At 41.5% G+C, this 20,049-nt stretch overlaps 1 protein-coding gene across 2 annotated transcripts in view; it reads left to right on the top strand.

Moving 5' to 3' along the window:
• Positions 1 to 20,049, top strand: part of UBE2F (ubiquitin conjugating enzyme E2 F (putative)) — a 54,556-nt gene that overhangs the window by 22,368 nt on the left and 12,139 nt on the right. The window contains exons 7-9 of one of the 2 annotated variants that reach the window (XM_048308853.1): positions 1,540 to 1,597; positions 10,559 to 10,591; positions 12,671 to 12,733. In XM_048308853.1, the coding sequence (XP_048164810.1) occupies positions 1,540 to 1,597; positions 10,559 to 10,591; positions 12,671 to 12,733 (154 nt within the window). The remainder of the gene's footprint in view (positions 1 to 1,539; positions 1,598 to 10,558; positions 10,592 to 12,670; positions 12,734 to 20,049) is intronic. The other variant, XM_048308854.1, reaches the window with a different exon arrangement.

The following is a 20,049-nucleotide window of genomic DNA, read 5'->3' as shown; positions in this document are numbered from 1 at the left end:
TGTCCCCAGCTGGAGAGGTTCCAGGAGAGCTCTTGGGAAGCTGCAAGGCTGTTCATGAGGCTTAGCTGATGCTCAGGTGCTCTGTCACTGAATATTTTTATGATTTTATTTTGTGTGTTCACTTCCCACTCACTTGGAATTTCACAGTGAGGTGTATGGAGAGGCAAATGGAAGTGTTGCCACACAGTTTGATAAGAAACAGACCAAAAGCAAGCTTATTCTGCTCTTACTTTTGTCAGATGGACACAAACTGCAGCCACAAGTTGTTATTTTTAATGCTGCACAAGTGGTAATGGCACATTTTATCTTTTTAAAGGCACAGAAACGAGATTAGCAGCACAGTTAAGGTGGAATGGGCTTGTCCAGGGTGATCATGCTGTTCTGGGATCTCTGTCCACACTGAACAAGGACTGAATTTCCTTGGATAAAAGCTTGTCATGTTCATTAAATAACTACATAGCCTGTATGGTCTAGTCATCTACTATAATTTAAAAATTACTTAATACATGTCACCCTGGAAATTGCTAAAACCTAATGGTTTCTATTTCACTTTAACCCTGTCATTTCAGTAGCAGAAGCTGCTGCTGCTGGTGAATTTCTGTGCTTTGCTGTGTGAGTTGTCAGTTTTAGATTACTCCTTACAGAGGAAGATGGGATTGTGAAATGATGTTTGAAGAAGTTTTTTAGACTTCTTCATTCAAATTATTGCTTTTCTGAGCAAGACTTCAGCTTATTTCTCAATGGTGCTCTGATCCCCAATACATTTCCTTCTCATAACTCCTGATGCTTGGATCTGAAAGGTCCAGAAATGCCTAAACAGCTCAATGATTTCAACTTGCAAATAGGTCAGCAGCTTCACTGGACTTAATATGTACCATAATATGCTGGTCATATAAAATGTCTATAGTGGATGTGTGCATATAGGAAATTTTGTCTTTTATATATTAATATTCATATGTGTTTATATTAAAATTCAAGTTATATTTTATAAGGAAGTTTTTCCTCCTGAGCAGACAGACTAAAACTCTTTCACTTTCTTATCTTTGCCTGTAGGAAGCTGAAGTTCTTTCACAGAATAGAGGATGCTGATCCTCACTTTGCTAATTAGATATCCCTCCCCAAAATACCCTTTTTTGGATTGGTTTGTGCCAGTTTTGGTGAGAGATGGATCATGCTGCAGGGCTGTCTCTTCACCAGAGATTAGCATGTTCTAAAATGCATCAGGGGACAAAAAAAAAGGTTCAATGTTGAGACTATCACAAGGGTTTCCTGTCACACTTGCTCTGCTGGAGGAACATAATTCAGGTGTTTTGACAAAGGTTGAGCTCAGATGGGGAGTTCTGTAATGACACTGTGTAGAAGGTAAATTTAGGCAGACATCTCAACTCCTGGGGTTTAAAATTCCATTACCTGGATATAAATAGTGCAAGAATTAGATCTTATCATGCAATTGCTTTCTGATGTTTTCTGAGAAGGTTTCTGACAAAGGCAGTTTAACCAGAAGTTGCTCTGTATAATATGTGTGTCTTTTTTTTCCAGTTTATTGAGAGAACACTCAATTGATGGCACTGGCTGGGCCCCAACAAGAACATTAAAGGTACTGTTTCCTTTTGGATGTGTACATCAAACTAGATACATCTTTAAAAATCCTTTCATGGTCTTGGAAAGAAACAGCTAATGTGGTTTGCTCTAAGAACAGCTGAGGTGTTTGTCTTTCAGCAAGTGTTGGTGGCAGTAGTGGAACAAGTACAGTGCTGACTGTAGAAATTGGTAGTTTTGGTTTTTGTGGCTGCACAAATCCTGCTCTGATAACAGGCTTTGTAGGTTGGTGTGACTGCAGGTGACTCAGAACCCACACTCAGAAAGGTGTGCTGGTTTTCACCCAGGCAGCAAACACAAGAGCATCCTGTGAGCAGGACCAACAGCAATCCATAACCCTGGAAATTTCCACGGGATTGATATTCCTGACAAATCAGTGCAGAGCACTGAGCAGGAATTAATCTTCCTGTTGCTGTTCCCAGGAATGCTGCCAGAATTGTTTCTTCCAGAGCTTTAACAACATTAGGTGGATAAAGGGTGCACATCAGGTGTCTGTCTCTTTCAAAAACAAAATTGAAAATGACCTTTATCTGATACTTGGTTTGCTTTTTGGCACAATGAGTGAGATCTGTGACTTTCTTCATCTGTAAAATCTCTTCCGAGGTGAGCATGTGGCTTTCTGGAAGTAGAACGAGTGTGTTGTTTTGTGGATTTTCTTCATCTTTCCCTGTTGTTTGTTCATCACTTGGTGTGATTTTGTTTTGCCCTTGGTGTTTCTGTTTCCATCTCAGGTTCAATCAAGGCTCTGATTAATTAAGTTAACTAGTTCTGTTCCTGTCCCTGTATTTTCAGTCAGAGAAAGTTTTTAGGCTACAAATTTCAAGCTTCAGCCATTAAAAATTTAGTACAAGTGGACAAGAAACCCAAAACACAGAAACTTTTTCTGTGATTGTTGAAATGAAAGATTTAGGAAAAGGAAGTAGTAGTGTAATTTTAAAAAGAAAAAATTCAAATCAGATGTCATCCTTGGATTTTTTTTTTTGTTTGGTTTTTTGACATTAAAGCACCACAGTTGTGAGCTCACTTTTTACAGCTTTTCATCACCCCGGGGGGAACTGAGAATTTGCACAGGAGCACTGTGGATAGTAATCCAGTCTTGGCCTGTTTTGGGCTTGAAAGTCAATATTTCATTTGTCAATAATATGAAGTCAGTCTGGTTTTCTGGAGGAGCAGTACCCAAATCTGCCCAATAAAGCACTGTGAACTACTCCTAAAGTATTAAATTGAGAGTGGGTGTGTCCTCTGCCACAAAAATTGTTCCAAGGGCGTTGGAAAAGCCATTCAAATGGCTTTCAAATAGAGAATACACATGAGAAGCCCATGCATAAACCATGTTGAATGCAGCTGCATGCATGGAGCTTGTGTGCTTAAACCCTTTAGAAGGCTGAAGTTTTGGATTGTGTCTCATTTTTGAATCCTTGTGGTGGCAGCAGAGCTCTTACGTGAAAAATCCTCAAATAAACTGCTGTGACCTTTTGAATATTTTTTTTTTTGTATCAAATGGGTAGAAACATGAAGAAGCTTTCTGAAATACAAATGAAAATCTGCTAAATTGTCTGTAAAAAATATCTGATAAAATGTATTTTTAACAGTGTGGAGGATTCTTAAGGGGAGAAGACCTAATGTAGTTTTGTTTTCCAGCATTTTTTTGCACTTGGGGACATCTCATCCATGATTGAATTCTCCTCAGGTTATCAAGTGTTGAGCTTTATCTTTTTTCCCTTCTTTGTGCTTGGGAACACGTTTCCATGGACCACTGTGAAGAGCAGCCTGTGTGTGAGTGAAGGCACTGAAGAATGTGCTATTTCTGAATTCCTGCATTAGGTGCTTTTTTAAAATCAAGTTCTGAAGAGAGTTGGGCTTTTACCCTGAAACAGGTTTAAAACATTAACCTCCAACCTGTCTATATATACAGTTTTTAAATCACACCTTTTCTATCCATAGAAGCACTCCAGAATCCCAAACCCTTAGATAATTTCTGGTAGCAGTTGTTCTCCAGGCTGTGGATTGTGTGAGCAGTGCTGCAGTGCTTTCTAGCTGATCTTTGTCATCTTTTACTCCTTTGTAGCTAAACACTAGTTAGCAACAGGAGCTTATTTATCTTTTAGTCTTCATTCTTTTAGGTTCTGCATCATTTTATTGCATACTTTCCTCTCTGAAAGAGCCTGTTCCCAAAGCTGGAGACTGCTGCAGTTACTTTGGGCCCTGCTCAGAGTGTCTGAACTTGCATTTCTCCTGTTTTTAGGTGTGATGGTCAAAATGAAAGTTTTCCCGGTAGAAAGCAAATGGATGGCTTTAATTCCATTCTGTTCTCAGATTTATGTCACTGGAAATACCAGCTTTTAAATACCTCATATGACTTAACACTGCTGCTGTTACTCTGCTACTCTGCTTTGTACCTTTCAGTAATTTCAATTTCAAACTCAGAAGTACTTTAGTAGCTCCTGTTAGTCCTCAACCTGTACCGTATTTGCCAGGATTATCACCTGCCTAGCTAAGTTAGGCCTCCTTAATATTCCTCAGCTTTATCCTAAACGCTTGTTTTCATTTTGCTTTAAAAACATCTCAGGTGATTGATTTGAAAAACAAGTGGGTCTGTATTTTGATTGCCTGATTGGTTCTAAAAGTCAGGCTCCTTCTGCAGTTACCTCTAACCAACTACAACTGGAAATTGGCTCATAAATCAGTGGCTGATTGATGAACATTAAAAATAATCAAAGCACATTTGGGCAGCTCTGTGGAGGATTGAGCATATCAACATTAAAACCAGTGTGTAAAAATGTATGATGAATGTTCACAGGGAATATTTGTCCTTTCTCTTCTTTTTGTAGCTGTGTTCTGGTAGAGATCCAGCTGGTCTCAGGTAGCTGGGCTATTTTCTGGAGGATTTCTATGTTTACCAGGTGTATGTGCATTTCAGTTTTTCACCGAGATAGTTTGAAGTGCTGGGTTTTGTCATTTTCGTGTTGGTGCTGTGAGGAGAGACAGGAGCAGGAGTGGAAAACATCCAGGTAGTCTTAAACTACAGATCTGCATTCAGCTTTTCATGCCCACCTATAGGAAACCACTGTTTCTTCAGGAATTTCTCTCCCATAACTCCAGATACTAGGTTAATAAGTATCTGTCTGGGCTATTAGATTACCTGATCTAAAAGGAATTAAGACTCATTTCCAGTAAACTATTGCTACTTGGAGTTGATCCTTAAGAGCCTTGCTTATTTAATTAATTAGTGATTTAATACTAAATGGCAACATTTTTTTGTCCCATTTGGTTCTCTACGTCTGCTGTTGTCTTCAGGCAGTGGAATGACTTCATTTGAAATCATCCAAATGCCAAACTAATCTCTTGGAGAAATAAATCAGAGGGTCGTGACTTAATTTTCCCAGTTTACCTCAATGTTTGAGCATCAGCCTGAGGAGTTTTGAAAGTACAAAACTTTCATCCATCATCCTAAGGAATACAGAGGGTCTGCTGTCAAAATCATCTGTAATTAGTGTAGAGGAGTATTTTAAACAGACAATAAAATAACTGTCAGAAGGGAAAAAAGAAACCTGTAAGTTTTATGTTACATTAATTCTTGTTGCTCAGGCTGGTTTTTTCAGCGTTATGGTAACATTGTACAGCTGTTGATTTATTCAAATCTTGTTTTGGAGTTGGTCTTTTTATCTCCCTTCTCTACCTCTAAAAATTGAATAAGCCCCAGACAAAAAAGCTTCAGACACAGTATTTGAAAAGAGAAGCTATAAACCACTGAAGACAATCTTCTGCATAAATCTGACATTCAGTTTTTTCTTAAAATAAGCCTCAGGAAATTTTTCTCCAGGTTTATATTGTGCTATATTTTCACTTTATAACTTGGCTTTATCAGTCTTGTAAGAAGTGATTTATTTCTTTCCCCTCCCTACCTGCCCAGGCTGGTGGAAATATACAGCTCAGTGTCTTCTAATAGCTTTTGCTTCATAAAGATTTGCAAAATTTTCATTTTCTCTCTTGAATGTCCCCTGACAAAGCCAAATCTTTGGTTTAAGTGCAGTAGTTGTTACTTATGAGCATGTGAGTCAGGAGAGCTGTGATACCTCAGTAAGTGTAATTAAACCATGCTTGTTCTCCCCAAATTGTTGATTTCTGAATATGCAATTTGTGTCAGCTTTAATCCACTGGGCAGGCTGGTCTCCAGAGGGTGTAGTGTTCCTATCACGGACATGCAGTTCATTAAGAAGCTATCAGAGAATCTCCCAGGGAAAAATTTATACAGGATTGTCCACTTGCCCTGCAGTAACCGCGGGGACAAATGTCAAGGAGTCAGTGACAAAAGTGAGGGATTTGAGAGGAGTGCTCCTGCTTACTTGGCAGTTCACAGCTGGCTTGGTCTGGGAGAGGAACAGGCTGGAATTGGTCCTGTTTTCTTCCCCCTCCTCTATTTAAGTACAAAAGAAATGGTTTTGCAGCCTTCCTCCTTGTTTTGTGTTTGCTAACTGGAGCAGTTTATGCCTTTTCAGTTACCCAAAGTCCTGTAGGAAGCTGCTGTTGTGTTTGGGTGGGAAGTGTGGGCAGGGGTGCAGGCACATGACAATTGAGGTGGCCTTTGTGGGTGACTAAAGAAAGGTGACATTCACTTAATCACCTTATTCTAGGTGGAAACAGTGTCTTTCAATTTTGCAAGATTAGAGAAGAACAGGAGAGGGAAATAAAAGGTGATTTTATTTGGGAGAGGACAGTTTAGGAGGGGAAAAAGTTTTTCATAAGCTAAAAAGTGCCTACGTCTCTGGAAGGAAAACATTTTTTTTGTTTGATCCCCAGGACCAGTGATAAATGTGGTGGGGTGGGATGAAGTGTGCTTGGTTTTTTAGGCTGCAGCGAAGAGAGGAAGAAGATGGGCTTGTTTTTAAGAGATGGTGGAAGAAGGTGAATGGAGGAGGAAAACCACCTTGAGGTGGTGCATAGGCAGACAAGACAGCAGAGAGCTGCCCCAGGAGATGGCCATGCATGGCCTGGCTTAGAGCAAGCTGAGCTTTGGAGTGGCATTTCAAGCCCTTTTTCAAACAAACCCAAAAAATTGCTTCAGACAGGTCCTTGTATAAATAACTGTTGCTCCTTTTGTTCATCTGACTGGGTTAAACTGTTTATAAAAAATGATTTAGGAATGAGCTTTGATTTAGTCAGTCTGTTTAACTCAGAAATGCTCTTTGGATCTCTTAAAGGAATTTCTTTGATTGGAAGTTTGTAAGGTGCTTTTGTCTGGTTTGCTCTCTTCTTAAATGAATGTGTTAAATATACTTTGCCTGTTAAAGGAAAATCTTAATTTGCAATTTCCGTGTTTGCTCTCTCTTCAGAAAGTGCTTGTGGTTGTCTTTCTGAAGCCCTTGTCTGTGACATGGTTTCAGTGGCTTTGCTTTTGTGAAGTGGCTGTGAGAACTGTCACTGGGCAAGGTCAGTGACTTGAGTTAGAACCTCCTACAAACGCAAAGCTTTGAGACTCCCTGGCCTCCGGAGAGGCTGCGTTGAGGATTTTGTGTCACTGCTCTTGAACTTCAAACACTGCTGCAGCAGCAGGTTTTTTCTCCTCATTTGGCACACTGTAAATAAATCTGTGGGCAGGGGTTTAGTGTAACTTTTCACTCAGATGCAGCACAAAAGTAGTTCAGAATGAAAAGGGGAGATTATAAAGGAGTTGTTTACAACAGTCTGTTGATCTTCTGACTTGCTTGTGTTGACTTCCTCATGCTCAAGCCCGGAATGGTGACAGTGCCATGGAGCAGAGTGTGCTTCCCTCGTTTTCCCCTGTTCCCCTTACCCAGTGAGGATTTTGCCAGGTACTGCTGTGCGTGGGAACCCCAGCTCTTGATTTCCAGTACCATCATTGCCTCCTGTGAACTAACAGAATAGCTGTGAATTAAACCCACGTGCATATCCAAGACCTGCCTTCGACTCCCAAAGGCATCTGACCCACAGGTGACATCTCAGCTGATGGGAAACCTCTGGGATACCACAGAGGGAGCAGCCTGGGCACAGCTGGAGCAGGAGCCAGATAAAGCAGCTCAAGGAATTGGGCAGCCCTGGCTGCAGGTCCAGCCTGGGCAGCTATGAAAGACAGGTTTGGTACAAAAGCAGGGGCTCTCTGCTTTGCGCTGTGGCTGCCCCTCAGCAGTGCTGCCCGTGTCCTCTGTAACTTTGATGTTTAGCACAGAGAAGAAATTGGATAAAAAGCAGCTTTGTAAAGGGAACAGCCTTGTCAGGTGTTACCTTGTCAGGTGTAGATGTCTGATCTTGTACAAGTGAGTTCTCACTGAAGTGCAGCACCATCAAGGTGTGCACTATTAACATTTTAGGTTGCCACCTGCCCTGCTCCTACCTGTGAAGATAACCTTTAAAAATTCCTGTACATAGGCTTAACTTTGTTTTCAGAGTATTTAAGCCACAAGATTAGAAGATACTTGAAGCCAAGCCTGATGCTTTATTACACTGAAGGAGAATAGAAGTTTTTGAGCTTTAAATCTGACAAGATCTTTAGTGGCTTGCACATCCTTTTAGTTCCTCAGAAAAACCCAAAGCAAGCATCCAGGCCAGGGCTTATCTGCATGCAGCCAGCAGCTCTGCTGAAGTCGGTAATGCAGAGTGGTTATTTCTGCAGTTCAACGGTGTCGAGTTTTTCAAATACCAAATACTTGCTTCACTTTTGCTCATCTGTTCCATCCCACTTCCCTTTCTCAATATCCAAGATTTAAATCCAGGCTAGCCTCAAACTCATTACAAAAAGTGTTGCCCTCTGGTAGTAATTTAGCATTATTTTTTATGGAGCCATACAAGGGTATAAAATGAATCTAGCAAATCGTAAAACTTGAATAGATGGAAACATCAAAAGTGGTATTAAGACTTTCACAGGTAAATTATTCAGTAATAATAATAATCCTGTTATACTTTTTGGTGTCTAGAATGGCAGTGGAGATGTACAGCATTCTGACAACTTGTGCCCTTACAGAGGTTTTTGTTGGGGTTTTTTGTTTGGTGTCTTTTTTTTTTTTTTAATAGAACTCTGTAAAACCAGCCCAGATGAGTCAAGCCTTAAAACCAGGGTTCAGCAAATAAGAATTTGGGAGCAATTTATGATGTAATGGGAAAATATGGCATCACATCTCTTCTTTGGGCTGCAGCATTTACTTGTGTGAGATAGCGGAGCAGGAGTTTTGTCTGGAGAGAGCTCTGCCGGTGTCTGTGGGGAGGTTCTGGAAGACCAGGGGGTTCAGCACTGCTCCGTGTAAGGAGAAGCTGAGCTCTTGAGCATTTCAGAAGGCACTCAGTGACTGACTTGCTCCTGGTTTGTTCCTTTTTAGCCATGCTGGTGGCTTGAATAGCTGTGGACAGTTTGTAACCCTGGGAATGCAGGTTTGGCATTCAGGATTGTGAAATGGCCGGACCCCAGAGTACTCATGTGACCTTGTACCTGTTCAGGATGGTTTTAATGCTCAGTATTGTGATTCTGCATCACATTCTCCAGCTGCAGCCTGCTGTCTCATGCTGTAGGTAGAAGGCAACTTCGAAAAATGTCATTTTTTCCTGCAACTCTGCTTCTCTGAAGGGCAGTACAGCCTTGGGGGGCAGCAGTGGAGGGGCTCCTGACCTTTGGGGGCAGAGCATCTGCTGGGACAGAGGGGTTGCCCAGAGCTGCTGAGCAGCCTCTGATGGCTGGATGTGGGAGAATCAAGTGGAAATTGAGACCTTCCTGCCTTTTGCTACTCCCCAGGCTCTCCATGTCACTAAAATCTTCCTTTAATCTGTGACTTTGGCACATCACTGCATGGTACTAATAATTTATCCCTAGGATTCATGCAGGTTTCCTTAATACCATGCTCTGCTAACCTCTGCTATGCCTGGCTTCTGTGCCAGCAGTTGAACAAGCACAGAAGCTTAAATAAAGTGTAAAACAATGATTTCCATCCGTTATTTGAAACAGTTCATTTTCTCCTGCTTGCCAGGGAACTGGCAGTGTGATTGTTTGGGAATGAGGATGACTGCTCAACACTAGAGACTTAAAATTTACAGATAACTGTAATTAAGTGTCTGGGTCATCTCCTTTGTGCAGTTTATGTGTCTGTGCTGCCACTGAAGGTGATGAGCACGTTTGAAAGTTGCTGCCTTTGCCACACTTGAGAAGGTGCTGAGGCTGGAAACGCTGACAGTGCCAGCCCTGCTGGACAGATTCATGTTTTAAAAGCAGATAAACTGAGTGGGTTCTTTGTGCAAGATCAAAGGGAAATTGGATCGTCAGAGGCTGTTGGCTGCATAATGCTGACATCGTGTCTTGTTCATTAGGGCATAATTGGACAGTGTCCTTAAGGGATATGGATTTCTGTGGTCCACACTTTCAGCACAGGGCCCAGAACAGGAAGCAAGCTCAAATATACTCATTTATTGAAGTCCTTTGCTGTGCATAGGAAGTTTTTTACTTTGAGGCTTTGTCTTTATTGTAAGAGGTGCATTTCAGCCGTGGAATGACTTGAGACATATGCTTTTGTAAGAATAGTATTTCTCTGTACTCCTACTGCTCCTTACTCTCTTTTCTCTGATATTTTGACAGTTTCAAGTATTTGTTTGACCCCTTTTTAATTTTAAGAATAGATTGCTAAATTAAGTTTTATACCCACCCTTTATCCTAAGCAGTGCAGTTTTCAGTTGGTGGAGCATCCTGTGGTATCACTGCTGTCCTTGAATGGAGGAGCAACAGCAATAAGGCTCCTGTACACACAGGAAGATCTGATCTTCTATTTGAATATGCAGTATTTGGGTTTTGCTGACCTAGTGGCCATAAAATGGGAAAGCTTTTTCAACATTTTGATTTAAATTAGTAAAACATCACTCTTTTTTTTCCAGTTATTTCATGGATTAATAGAAAAATAAAGTTTGTGAACATGTTCAAAACTCCTGAAATGCATGTCTAACTAACTGTGTTTTTCCTTTGCAGGATATTGTCTGGGGGTTAAACTCTTTATTTACTGTAAGTAAAAGAATATTTTGCATGTCCACTTTCCTTTTGCCTGCCTGGTTTAGTTTCAGCATCACCTTATGCCAACCCTGTGTGTTGCCTCTAAAAGTTTAGGTCTTTATTTTCCTTTGGCTTCAGTGGGTGTCAGACGAGTCTGAAATCAGTTTGTGCTTCTGTTTGTAGAACTCATCCAGACAGTCTAAAATGACAGCTTCTTATACATGGATTTTACTTTGGTTAGAAATATTAGGGGATGTTTTGATAACAGGTTATTTGGGATCTTCCACACAGTATGAAACTCCTGCTGATTTGCAGGAAATAAAAATTCATACTGCTCTGAGAAGGAATTGTGCTGGTGTTAGTCTTTAAAAGAATGCTATTTAGGAATTGATGACTGCCCTGCAGTCTCATTCCTGTTTTGAACACTCACATTCCTATTCAGGGGCCTTGGTATCTACCCACAGAGTTTGCATAAAACCTGATTTGTCACAGAACTTAAGCGATTTTATTCAGGGATCGCATTTCCTCCCCGTTTTTTAAGGTTGATGGGAGCAAGGAACCTGTCATTGCAGGAGCACCTTGAAAATGGAGGAGAGGGCAGGAAGCTGCAAGAGGCAGGCAGGATGCAACAGCTGCTTTTGCCCTAGAGGTGGAGAGAGGCAAAGTCTTTACAAAGGTTACCTTTTTTAGGGATTCCTTTCCACAGCCATTGCTGCTGGGTAGAAGGGTCAGGAGAAAGCAAAGAGCAGCACTAACTTGGTGGCCACATTTGTCATTCTCTCTGGAGAGAGCCACCCCTGCCACTCCAGGGTAGAAGGAGGCTTGTATTTCCTGGCATCCAAAGGCTTGATTTGTCTTTTCAACAGCTTCTTTGGTAAATTGATGTAAAAGTTTGGAGAGCATTTGCCTTTCCAACAAAAGTCAATTGCATTTCACAGTCAGTCTCCCTGTGTATACCAAGTAACTGGAAGGAAGCAAAATCCTCTGGGGGCTTTCAGGGGCAGAGCTGCACATGAAAATATTGGGCAAAGAGCTGCAGAGAGGGGTGGTCATGCATAGGAGGCCACGGGGATTTGTCATGGCTGGTAAGAGCTGTGCTTCCCTCCTGGATTTCCCTCACACCCGGCTTCTTGAAAATAATTCGGCTTTGAAAAGTTGGCACTGGGATCATGCTGGTCTGGCAGACCCATGAGGGGTTTTATTGAAGGAAGTGAATGAAAATGAGGTGGGCTGGTGTCCTGTTTTGAGTGAAACATGGAGTTTGCTGCTTGAGGATGAGTCGGGGACTGCCAGGAGCCTTTCACATTGTGGTACAGTGGTATTTTACTCTTAACACAGGCTGACCTTAGATCGGGGCTGCAGGCAGAATGGGGGCCTTGTGATTCAGTGTTATTTCTAGTGATGATTCCTCTTCTCCATTGTTTTTAACCCTAGACCCTTTCTCCTTCCAAAATTAATATTTGAGATTAAACTGAGAGACGTGAGGTTTGTTGTGACTATTTCTGCTCCCTGACCCCACATGTCTGTAGTTCTCGAGGTCTTTGCACTCCTTTTCCTCCAGGCACTGTTTTTCCCAGAGCACTAAAACTTCCCTGTCAGGCTCCAGGTTACATAGCTTCTTCACAGAGAGAATTAAATTGCTTTTCTATGGATGTGGCATTAGGGAAACTAATACTTTATCAGCACAGTGTTTGCAGAAGTATTTTTTAAAGGTTTACTTTGCCCTCAAACAAAAATCAGCAGGAATTGTGCCTCTTGAAAGTTTGAATGTTCCTCCAAAATTTAGCTTAAAACTGTTTTCCAATGGAAATGCATTTGCTTACAGGGAGAAGTGGCTTGGGGCCCTATGTGGCCCATACCAGAAGGGTTCAAGTGCCTTGGTGCAGTTGTCATTTAATTGTCCTGTGATTTGGTTTCCAATTTTCAAACTCATTTGCATTTACCTTTGGCAGGGACACCACCAAGGTAGTGATTAAGCACTACTCTTGCTGCCCTGTTTGCTTTGTTCCATCATCTTGTTCATGAGGGCTTTGGGCTCCTTGTGATGCAGTGAGTGGGAGCCCTGCAATGTTCTCTCTGTCTCTTTTCTAGGATCTTTTGAATTTTGACGATCCTTTGAATATTGAGGCTGCAGAGCATCATTTGCGTGACAAGGTGAGTCAGTGGTTTATTTAAGGCACGTTGTTCCTAAACAAATACACATTCTGTACTCAGCAGTTCCCAGACAGTCCTTTTAGAGTGGTGGAGCTGCTGCTTGAGGCAGTCAAGTGACTCATTGTATCAGCACCCAGTTATTCAAACAAAAAGTGCTTTCTGTGGGAAAGCAAACTCCACACAGTGGTGTTAGTCACCATATGCTGGGATTGTGGACCATAATGTGGTCACAGCCCCAAAATAGATTATCTTCTCCTTCTTGTGTCTGAGATTTCCCCTGAAGCTGTGCGTGTTCTGTGCAGCAAGCTGGTGGTGAGTTGGTTTGGCATGGTGATATGAGTGACCTTTACCTTAGAAGACCTGTGAAAAGATCCCCTCTTTCTCTGTCCAAAGGCAGCTTTTTTATTCAGACCTCTTCCATGTTGCATGTATTTATGAAGCCAGGAGAAATCTGGGCAAGTTTCAAGAACAGGAATGGGAATTTCTCTTTTCTTTTTACTGATCCTAATTTTCATGTGTGTATTATGGACTGGGCAAAGCAGAACATGGTCTGGATTAGTGGCCTGGTCAGCATATATGAGATGTACTGCTCACCTGTGAACAAAAGTGCCAATTTCTCCTTTGTATCCATCTCCAAAATTCCATTGTGTTACACTACACAGATTTATTCCTCAAGCACATGGAACTCACACTCCGTATGTTCAAGATCTCTTGTTCTAATTAAACTCTTCCGACACTTTTGTTGAAGTTAACCTTTAAGATTGAAGAAAGCTTCCAGGTAAGCGAGTGTTGATTTGAAGAGTTCATTGAAAATACAGTCAGGCAGTGTACCTAATTTATCTCATTTTTTCAAGAGGAAGTACCAGGATGGCAAGTTATCTTTCTAGCTATTTTTTGATTAATGAGATTTTGTAGCTATTCTGGTATTCATCAGTGTTTGCAGGGCTGAGATGAGAACATAAGGCTAAGCTGGAAAACATTGTCTAGAAACCTCCCCTGGAAGAGAGGAGGTTTTGTGATTTTGTTGTATCATGGAATCACAGAATGGTTTGGGTTGGAAGGGACCTTAAAGCCCATCCCATTCTTCCCCATTCCTGGCCTCAGGTGGTTAAAATTGTTATCCTGCACCTCTCAGCCTCATTGAGAAATTGGAAATCTTAGGAATCCACAGAAAGGAAAATGTAACCTGATTTAAAAAACACACCTCCCTCAAAACCAGAGGTGAGCACTCAAAAATAGGTACTGCTACACTAATTGCATGGAAGTTGTTTGAAGAAGTGAAAAGGAAGTTGAGTGGATTTTTTTGACAGTCTTCTAAATTACAATTTTTTTGGAACAAACATTTTTATTTATTAAACTCTTAGCAGTCTCAAAAGCATCTGTAAAATTCATATTATGCCACTTTAATTTTTTTTATTTTTGAGCATATCTGAATTTAGTGTAGGTGTTTCATTGATAGCGACAGCACCAGGTAGGGCTGGATTTTCTGTAGCGTGTTTTGTGATGACATCAAAAAAACCCAATGATGCCTTTGTGGAGAGAATGAATAATGCAAGAGAGAGAAAAAGCTGCAGTTGCAGCCTGAGTTGTTTTTTTTGCTTCCCCCTGGCAGAGATGTCATATTTTATATAAACACTTTGTTGTGGAGTCAGACTGCTGTGGTCCCATCCTGGCTCTTAGGAAATACTTGCAATGCCCAATAGGATTAAGTATGGGAATGCCAATTAGTTTTCTTTCCTCTGAGATTTGTTTCCATGTGTAATACAATTATGCAAACAGTGTATATGTAATATATGCTTGCATGTACAATATCTATATGAACAGATGTGCAAATGCGTCCGTACAGAAATAGTTCTGTACACAAGCATCTGTGTCCAGCAGATCCTGCAGGGGAATCGTGGGAGTGTGTGGTGTGTGACAGCCAAACCACTGGACCTCGGGCTGCCTCCTGTGGTTCTCCCAGGGGAGATGACTCAGGATTTCACTGATGTCCCTTCAGATTTGAAATCCTGCCATTCCTTTGCTGACATTCCAGGCTGAGCCTGGCTGCCTGAGAGGGTAACAGCTAATCCATGCCTTGCCTGTGGTTATTGAGAGCTGAGGCTGGGGTTTGGTCAGTTCCCAGTTACCATAAATGACTCCTGCCTTGCAGATGCTGGAAAAAGTCACATCAGATATAGCAAATCCTTACTGCTGATTCTTGGGAAACAGCTGTGCTGGGAATGTTTCTGTTAGATCATGCTGGAAGGGACAGTTATGATCCCTTCCTCTGTAAGGCACCTCTCCTTTTTGCATTAAATCAGTGGTGTATAACTGAGCACGTCGTTGTAGCTTCTGGAAAAGCAGCCTTGTTCTAGGATGTAAAATGATACAAAATTCAGAGCTCGAGTTCTGTAATTGATTGCTTTATTAAGCTGTCTTACCTGAGATGTGTGTTAGTGCAGCTTCAGCTTCCAGCCCTCCAGGACCTCCTTTAGCTCCAGGAAGGAGCTCTCAGTTACTGATCTTGTTCCTTTGCAGCTTCCTTCAGCCAGTGAGCATCAAGTCACTTTTACAAATTATTTTTTAAAATAAGTATGATGGTTTATGCAGCTTTAGTCATTCTGCAGTTCTCCCACACACACCTTGCCAGGTAATTTTTCGGAAGGCTGTACAACAAATTTGGGCAGAATCTTCAACATCTGTTTTCACAAATGCTGGACACTGTGGTGCCCACGTTGCTCTGCAGTTGAGTCACAGTCACTGAAGAAATCATCCTCTCTCAGTGTAGAGCTCAATAAATAAGAATAAAAAGATGATTGATGTCTTTCTATGTAAGCTAAGCAGGGAGTTTCCCAACACTCAGTCTTCTCACACTGATATAATCTCAGCAGTTTAGTGCTGTGAGTTTTCTTGCTGAATTTAAAGAAGCTCTTGCTAATTAATGAGCTTGGACCACTCTGCATTTAGCAGAGAAGTTAGTCTGTCAGTAGTTACGTGCATGGCCAGAGCCATTAATTTTCAGTCAGGTAAATTCCATGGATTCTAACGCAATGAGCAAGTGTTTAAGTTTTAATGACTACTCACGTAGAAATGATGTGCTAAAAATTGTAGGATTTGCTGGTTTTTATACAGCAAACACACAGATCTTTACTGATTTGTTCTGTGGCAGCCAGGTGGGCTAAACACTGAAACAACAGGGATAGAACTTGGCAATAGAAATCCAAGTGAGCTTAGTGCCTCAGGACTTGTGTATTCCTCATGCAGAGGTGCTGTGGGTGCTGTGTCTGGGATTTGTTAGCTGAAATCAAGGAAATACTTTCCATATGTCCATCTGTCATGGGTGGTTTGGGATGCTGCCCCAGGACATAGCGATTCGCCGGGATCCTTAAAAGCCCTTACATTTCCTAGTGGTGTTCGCTTCTGCCAAAAAAACAATTCAAAGCTATGTGTACAACGTGCAACAGAAGATTCATTGCATGCTTCGTGTGGCTTAAAGTAGAAGTGGTGCTCCAAGTTTTCTTTAGATTTCTTCCTCACCCAGGCCTGCTGTGTCAAGAACCCTAATGCTGTGTCCTATTTTACTTCTATTTACCCTGTATTTGGTGCAATTCAAGCAAACTTTTGTCATTTACTTTTTCATCCATGTGATCTGCAGTTGTTTCCGTAGTAGGAGAAGCTGAGTAACATCTCCCTGCGTTGTTTTCTTGCACAATCTTTCCATCTTAGAGGAACCCATCTGTCAGCATTCAGTGCTTTGTGCTGTGTCCTTGTGAAAGACTATGGTGGATTGCACTTGACAGGGAGCTTTTCTTCCTCCATGTGAAAATCCAGCTTATCATATTTACCTGCAGCTCTGAAGTGCCAGAACTGAGAAATCTAATGGGAATAAGCGTGTTGTTGCCAAGGATCCACTTCGAACACAAGCTTTTTTTACTTAATTCAGTGAGCCCTGATTTTATTTGCATCCTCCTTGGAAAGCAGCATTTAATGCTGAATTATTTTGCATAGGTTTGTGTGGAGGAGTTTGGCTCTGAATTGACTTCTGCAATTCTTTTTTTAATTTTTTGTTTTGTTTTGTTTTAATTAAAGGTTTCTCTGGGTGGTAGAGAAAATAAGGTTTGTATTTCAGGATTATTTCTGTGGAGATGGATTTATGAAGTTCATGGTGTTACGGAATCCGAAGCTGCCTCTTAAGGTTTCCTCTTAGGATTGTGATTGCCCTGCATAGCCTCAGTTCTTTAGGAAACTTGGCTTAAAAAACTCAGTCCCTCCTCGCAATTGCTTTTGGTCTTTGGAGATTGTTCTAATGAGTCTTGTGGGATTAATGTTCTCCTAAAATTACTTGAGGACTGTCGCCTTGTCTTCACTAGTGAGAGAGCACTGATCTAATTCCATTAGAAATTCCATCGATAATTAGGAACAGTTGCTGAGGATGTGTTTCAGTGAAGAGTTTTTATAACATTTCATAATTGTGGGCAGTTTTTTAGAGTCCTTAAACACCAAACAGTTCAGAATTTTTATAGAAGAGTCTTAATTTCTCAAGCATTGCCCAGAGCAGCTGTGGCTGCCCCATTCCTGGAAGTGCCCAAGGGCAGGTTGGATGGAGCTTGGAGCAACCTGGGCTAGTGGAAGGTGTCCCTGCCCATGGCAGGGGGTGGAATGGGATGAGCTTCTGTCTTGGTTTGAAAGACAGGTGTCTGTCAAGGAAGGCAGGAGCCTCCCTTGAAATGGAAAATGCAACCCCTTTCCCTCCGAATTATTGTAATTTTGAAATAAAGGGGCTTTCAGGCAAAGGTATGAGGAATAGGAATAACAGTTCTTCACTATTATTTATCTATATGTGTATAACCAGTCAAACAAACAGCAATAACTGTGGCAGTAACAGCAAACAATCACAAACCCAGTCCCAGCCTTCTCGGCTGTCAGGCCCTTTCCCCTCGGGTGCAGTTCCGCTCGCAGCCGGCAGGGGCGCTGGCGGCTCCCGGTGAGCAGGGCAGGTGCCATGGTTCTGTGGAAGCGGTGATCCTGTAGGAAGGGGCTGCTCTTCCTCGGAAGGTCCAGTGGTGGCTCTGTAGCTCCTGTCCCCCAGGAATCCAGTGGAAAGGGTTTTCTATGGTTATATCAGATTATATCCACGACTGAATGCTTGGTTCCTCCCTCTGGGTGGAGCATCTCACAATGGGGTAATGAGTCATGAGGCCAGGTGTTGGTGGGCTCATTAACAGAAGATAGTCTGGAGGGAGTTATCTCTGAGTCAGGGCATTGATGAGCCATTAATCAGAAAGATAGTCCAGAGGGAGGAGGAAAGGAAACACTGCCCCACCTGGTTTCAACACAATACACTGCAACCTAAGACAGCTTCCAACCCAAACCAGTGTGGAATTCTATGAAACCCCCGACGTGACAAAGTGTCAGTGCCTGGGCCAGATACCTCCTGAGAACAGGTGAGCCATGGAAAGAGAAGGTTGTCAGCAAGTAAGTAATGAAAGTAACAAACAAACACGGATTTTCTGTAGAAGATCTTCAGGCATCCCTTTGGAAACACACTAAGTTGAATTCCCCCTAGATTGTCCCTTTGCATCAAAAACTGTCATTGCCCAGCACAGCCTCCTCAGTTCTGGACCCTCCAGAAACAAGCAACAGTTTGGGATTGTAAAACTTGTTTCACCAAGAGTGATTTCCTCCTTGTTGGTTTGGGTTTGGTTTTTTTTTTTCCCCCCCCCCCAGACATTTAAAGTCTGGCGTGGGAAGCACATCTCAAAGTAGAAAGGGGTTCCTGTCCCTTGTGTCTCACCTCAGGTTTTATCAAACACTAATCTGGGAGCCTGGTGCTTTCTTTTCCCAGTTATTCCCCAGAGTGTTAAATACGGGGAGCTGGCATATCTGTGATCTTTTATCTCTGCTGAAGTTTGGAGTGATTTTGTCCTTGGACTTGTGGTGCCTTTAGACAGCTAAAGAGTCCCAGAGCTCGCTGCCTCTGTGTCATTTCAGATCTGATCCTTCTAAAGACTCTTCCAAAATAGTGTCCTGGCCAGCTGTACTTTTATCCTCTTGGCTTTTTATTTCTGTGCTTATACATAATAAGGGCATAATTACATTTGGGTTTAAGCTTTTCTTCAAAATCCATTCCTCTGTGTAGCTGAAGAAAAGCATTTGAAACTAAATAATGCCTTCAGATTTGGATTCTGCTTTATCTCTTGCCATTGATCATGTTGAAGTTACTTTTCTTCTCTTAATGTAATTTCCTGTCTCAGGAGATCAGTCTGTTTGAAATGCTCTTTGATATGTCAGAATGAAAATCATGATATAAATGCCAGTGTGCCACAGGTGTGTTGGATCCTCTAAGCAGGCAAACTAACAAAAAATTCAGCTTGGAAGTTTAGGGAAAAAGTATGCATTATCTCTATTTCTTCCTCAGATCTTCTGGTTTAAAGTAATTAATTTAAGTGATCTTACAGTAGCTTCTTTGTTTCTCTGTTGTACCTGCTCTATCTTTGTTATCATTTTTATGTCAAAGGCATATTTGAATATTTAGCTCCTGCAGGGATTCTTCCTGTTCAGAAGACATCAGGTCTTTTCCTTGCACTTCCTTACCTCCAAACTGCTTAGATTCTGCTTTTGTTTTCAGTTTATTTTTGGCTTAGTTCCTTGAGGCTTAAATCTCTCTGGGAATTAGAAATATTATCCACTGATCTGTAGTGATTGTTGGCCAATTTGGGTGCAAAGCAGCTTGTTCAGATAGCAGTCGCCAAAATTGTCCAAGATTCTCTAAAAGACATTTTGATACAAAACACTTAGAGTATATAAAATATAATAAATAAAATTTCATGGTTTGTGGATGCTGCATCCTGTCACTGTACATTTCAGAGGAGATCTTACTTGGGTAAAAAGCATCAGAAATAGCTGTAAACAAGCATTTTATTTTCCAGGTAATTGTGGATAATCTGTGTTTCTATGATGGGTAGTAGTCCTTGAAGAAATTGAGAACATTTGAAATGGTTTTCTTTTGCAGAGTATTCCAAAGCACGTGGATGGGTCAAAAATCAAATACCAGCTCTCTATTACCCAAGTTTATATCGTGTTTCTTTATTGGATTAGATCCAGGGAATGCATTCCAAGGGTTTTTAATGGCAAACTACTTTCTTCAGTGTCTTCCCTGAGGGATTTTTAAGAAATAATGCTCATTTAATTCATTCAGGCATTATTTTCAGCCCAGTTCTCTTTGTCAGACTTTTCACCCTTGCTCTCGGCGATTGAATCTCAGACCCAGAGCGGCAGGGAATCCGAACCATTATTCAAAGCAGTGAGTTGGTTTTATACACTTTTCTAAGGCA

Source organism: Corvus hawaiiensis, chromosome 7 (genome assembly GCF_020740725.1).
Source record: "Corvus hawaiiensis isolate bCorHaw1 chromosome 7, bCorHaw1.pri.cur, whole genome shotgun sequence".
NCBI lineage: Eukaryota > Metazoa > Chordata > Aves > Passeriformes > Corvidae > Corvus > Corvus hawaiiensis.
Note: the sequence above shows the minus strand (reverse complement) of the source record. Positions and strands in the feature narration are given on the sequence as shown.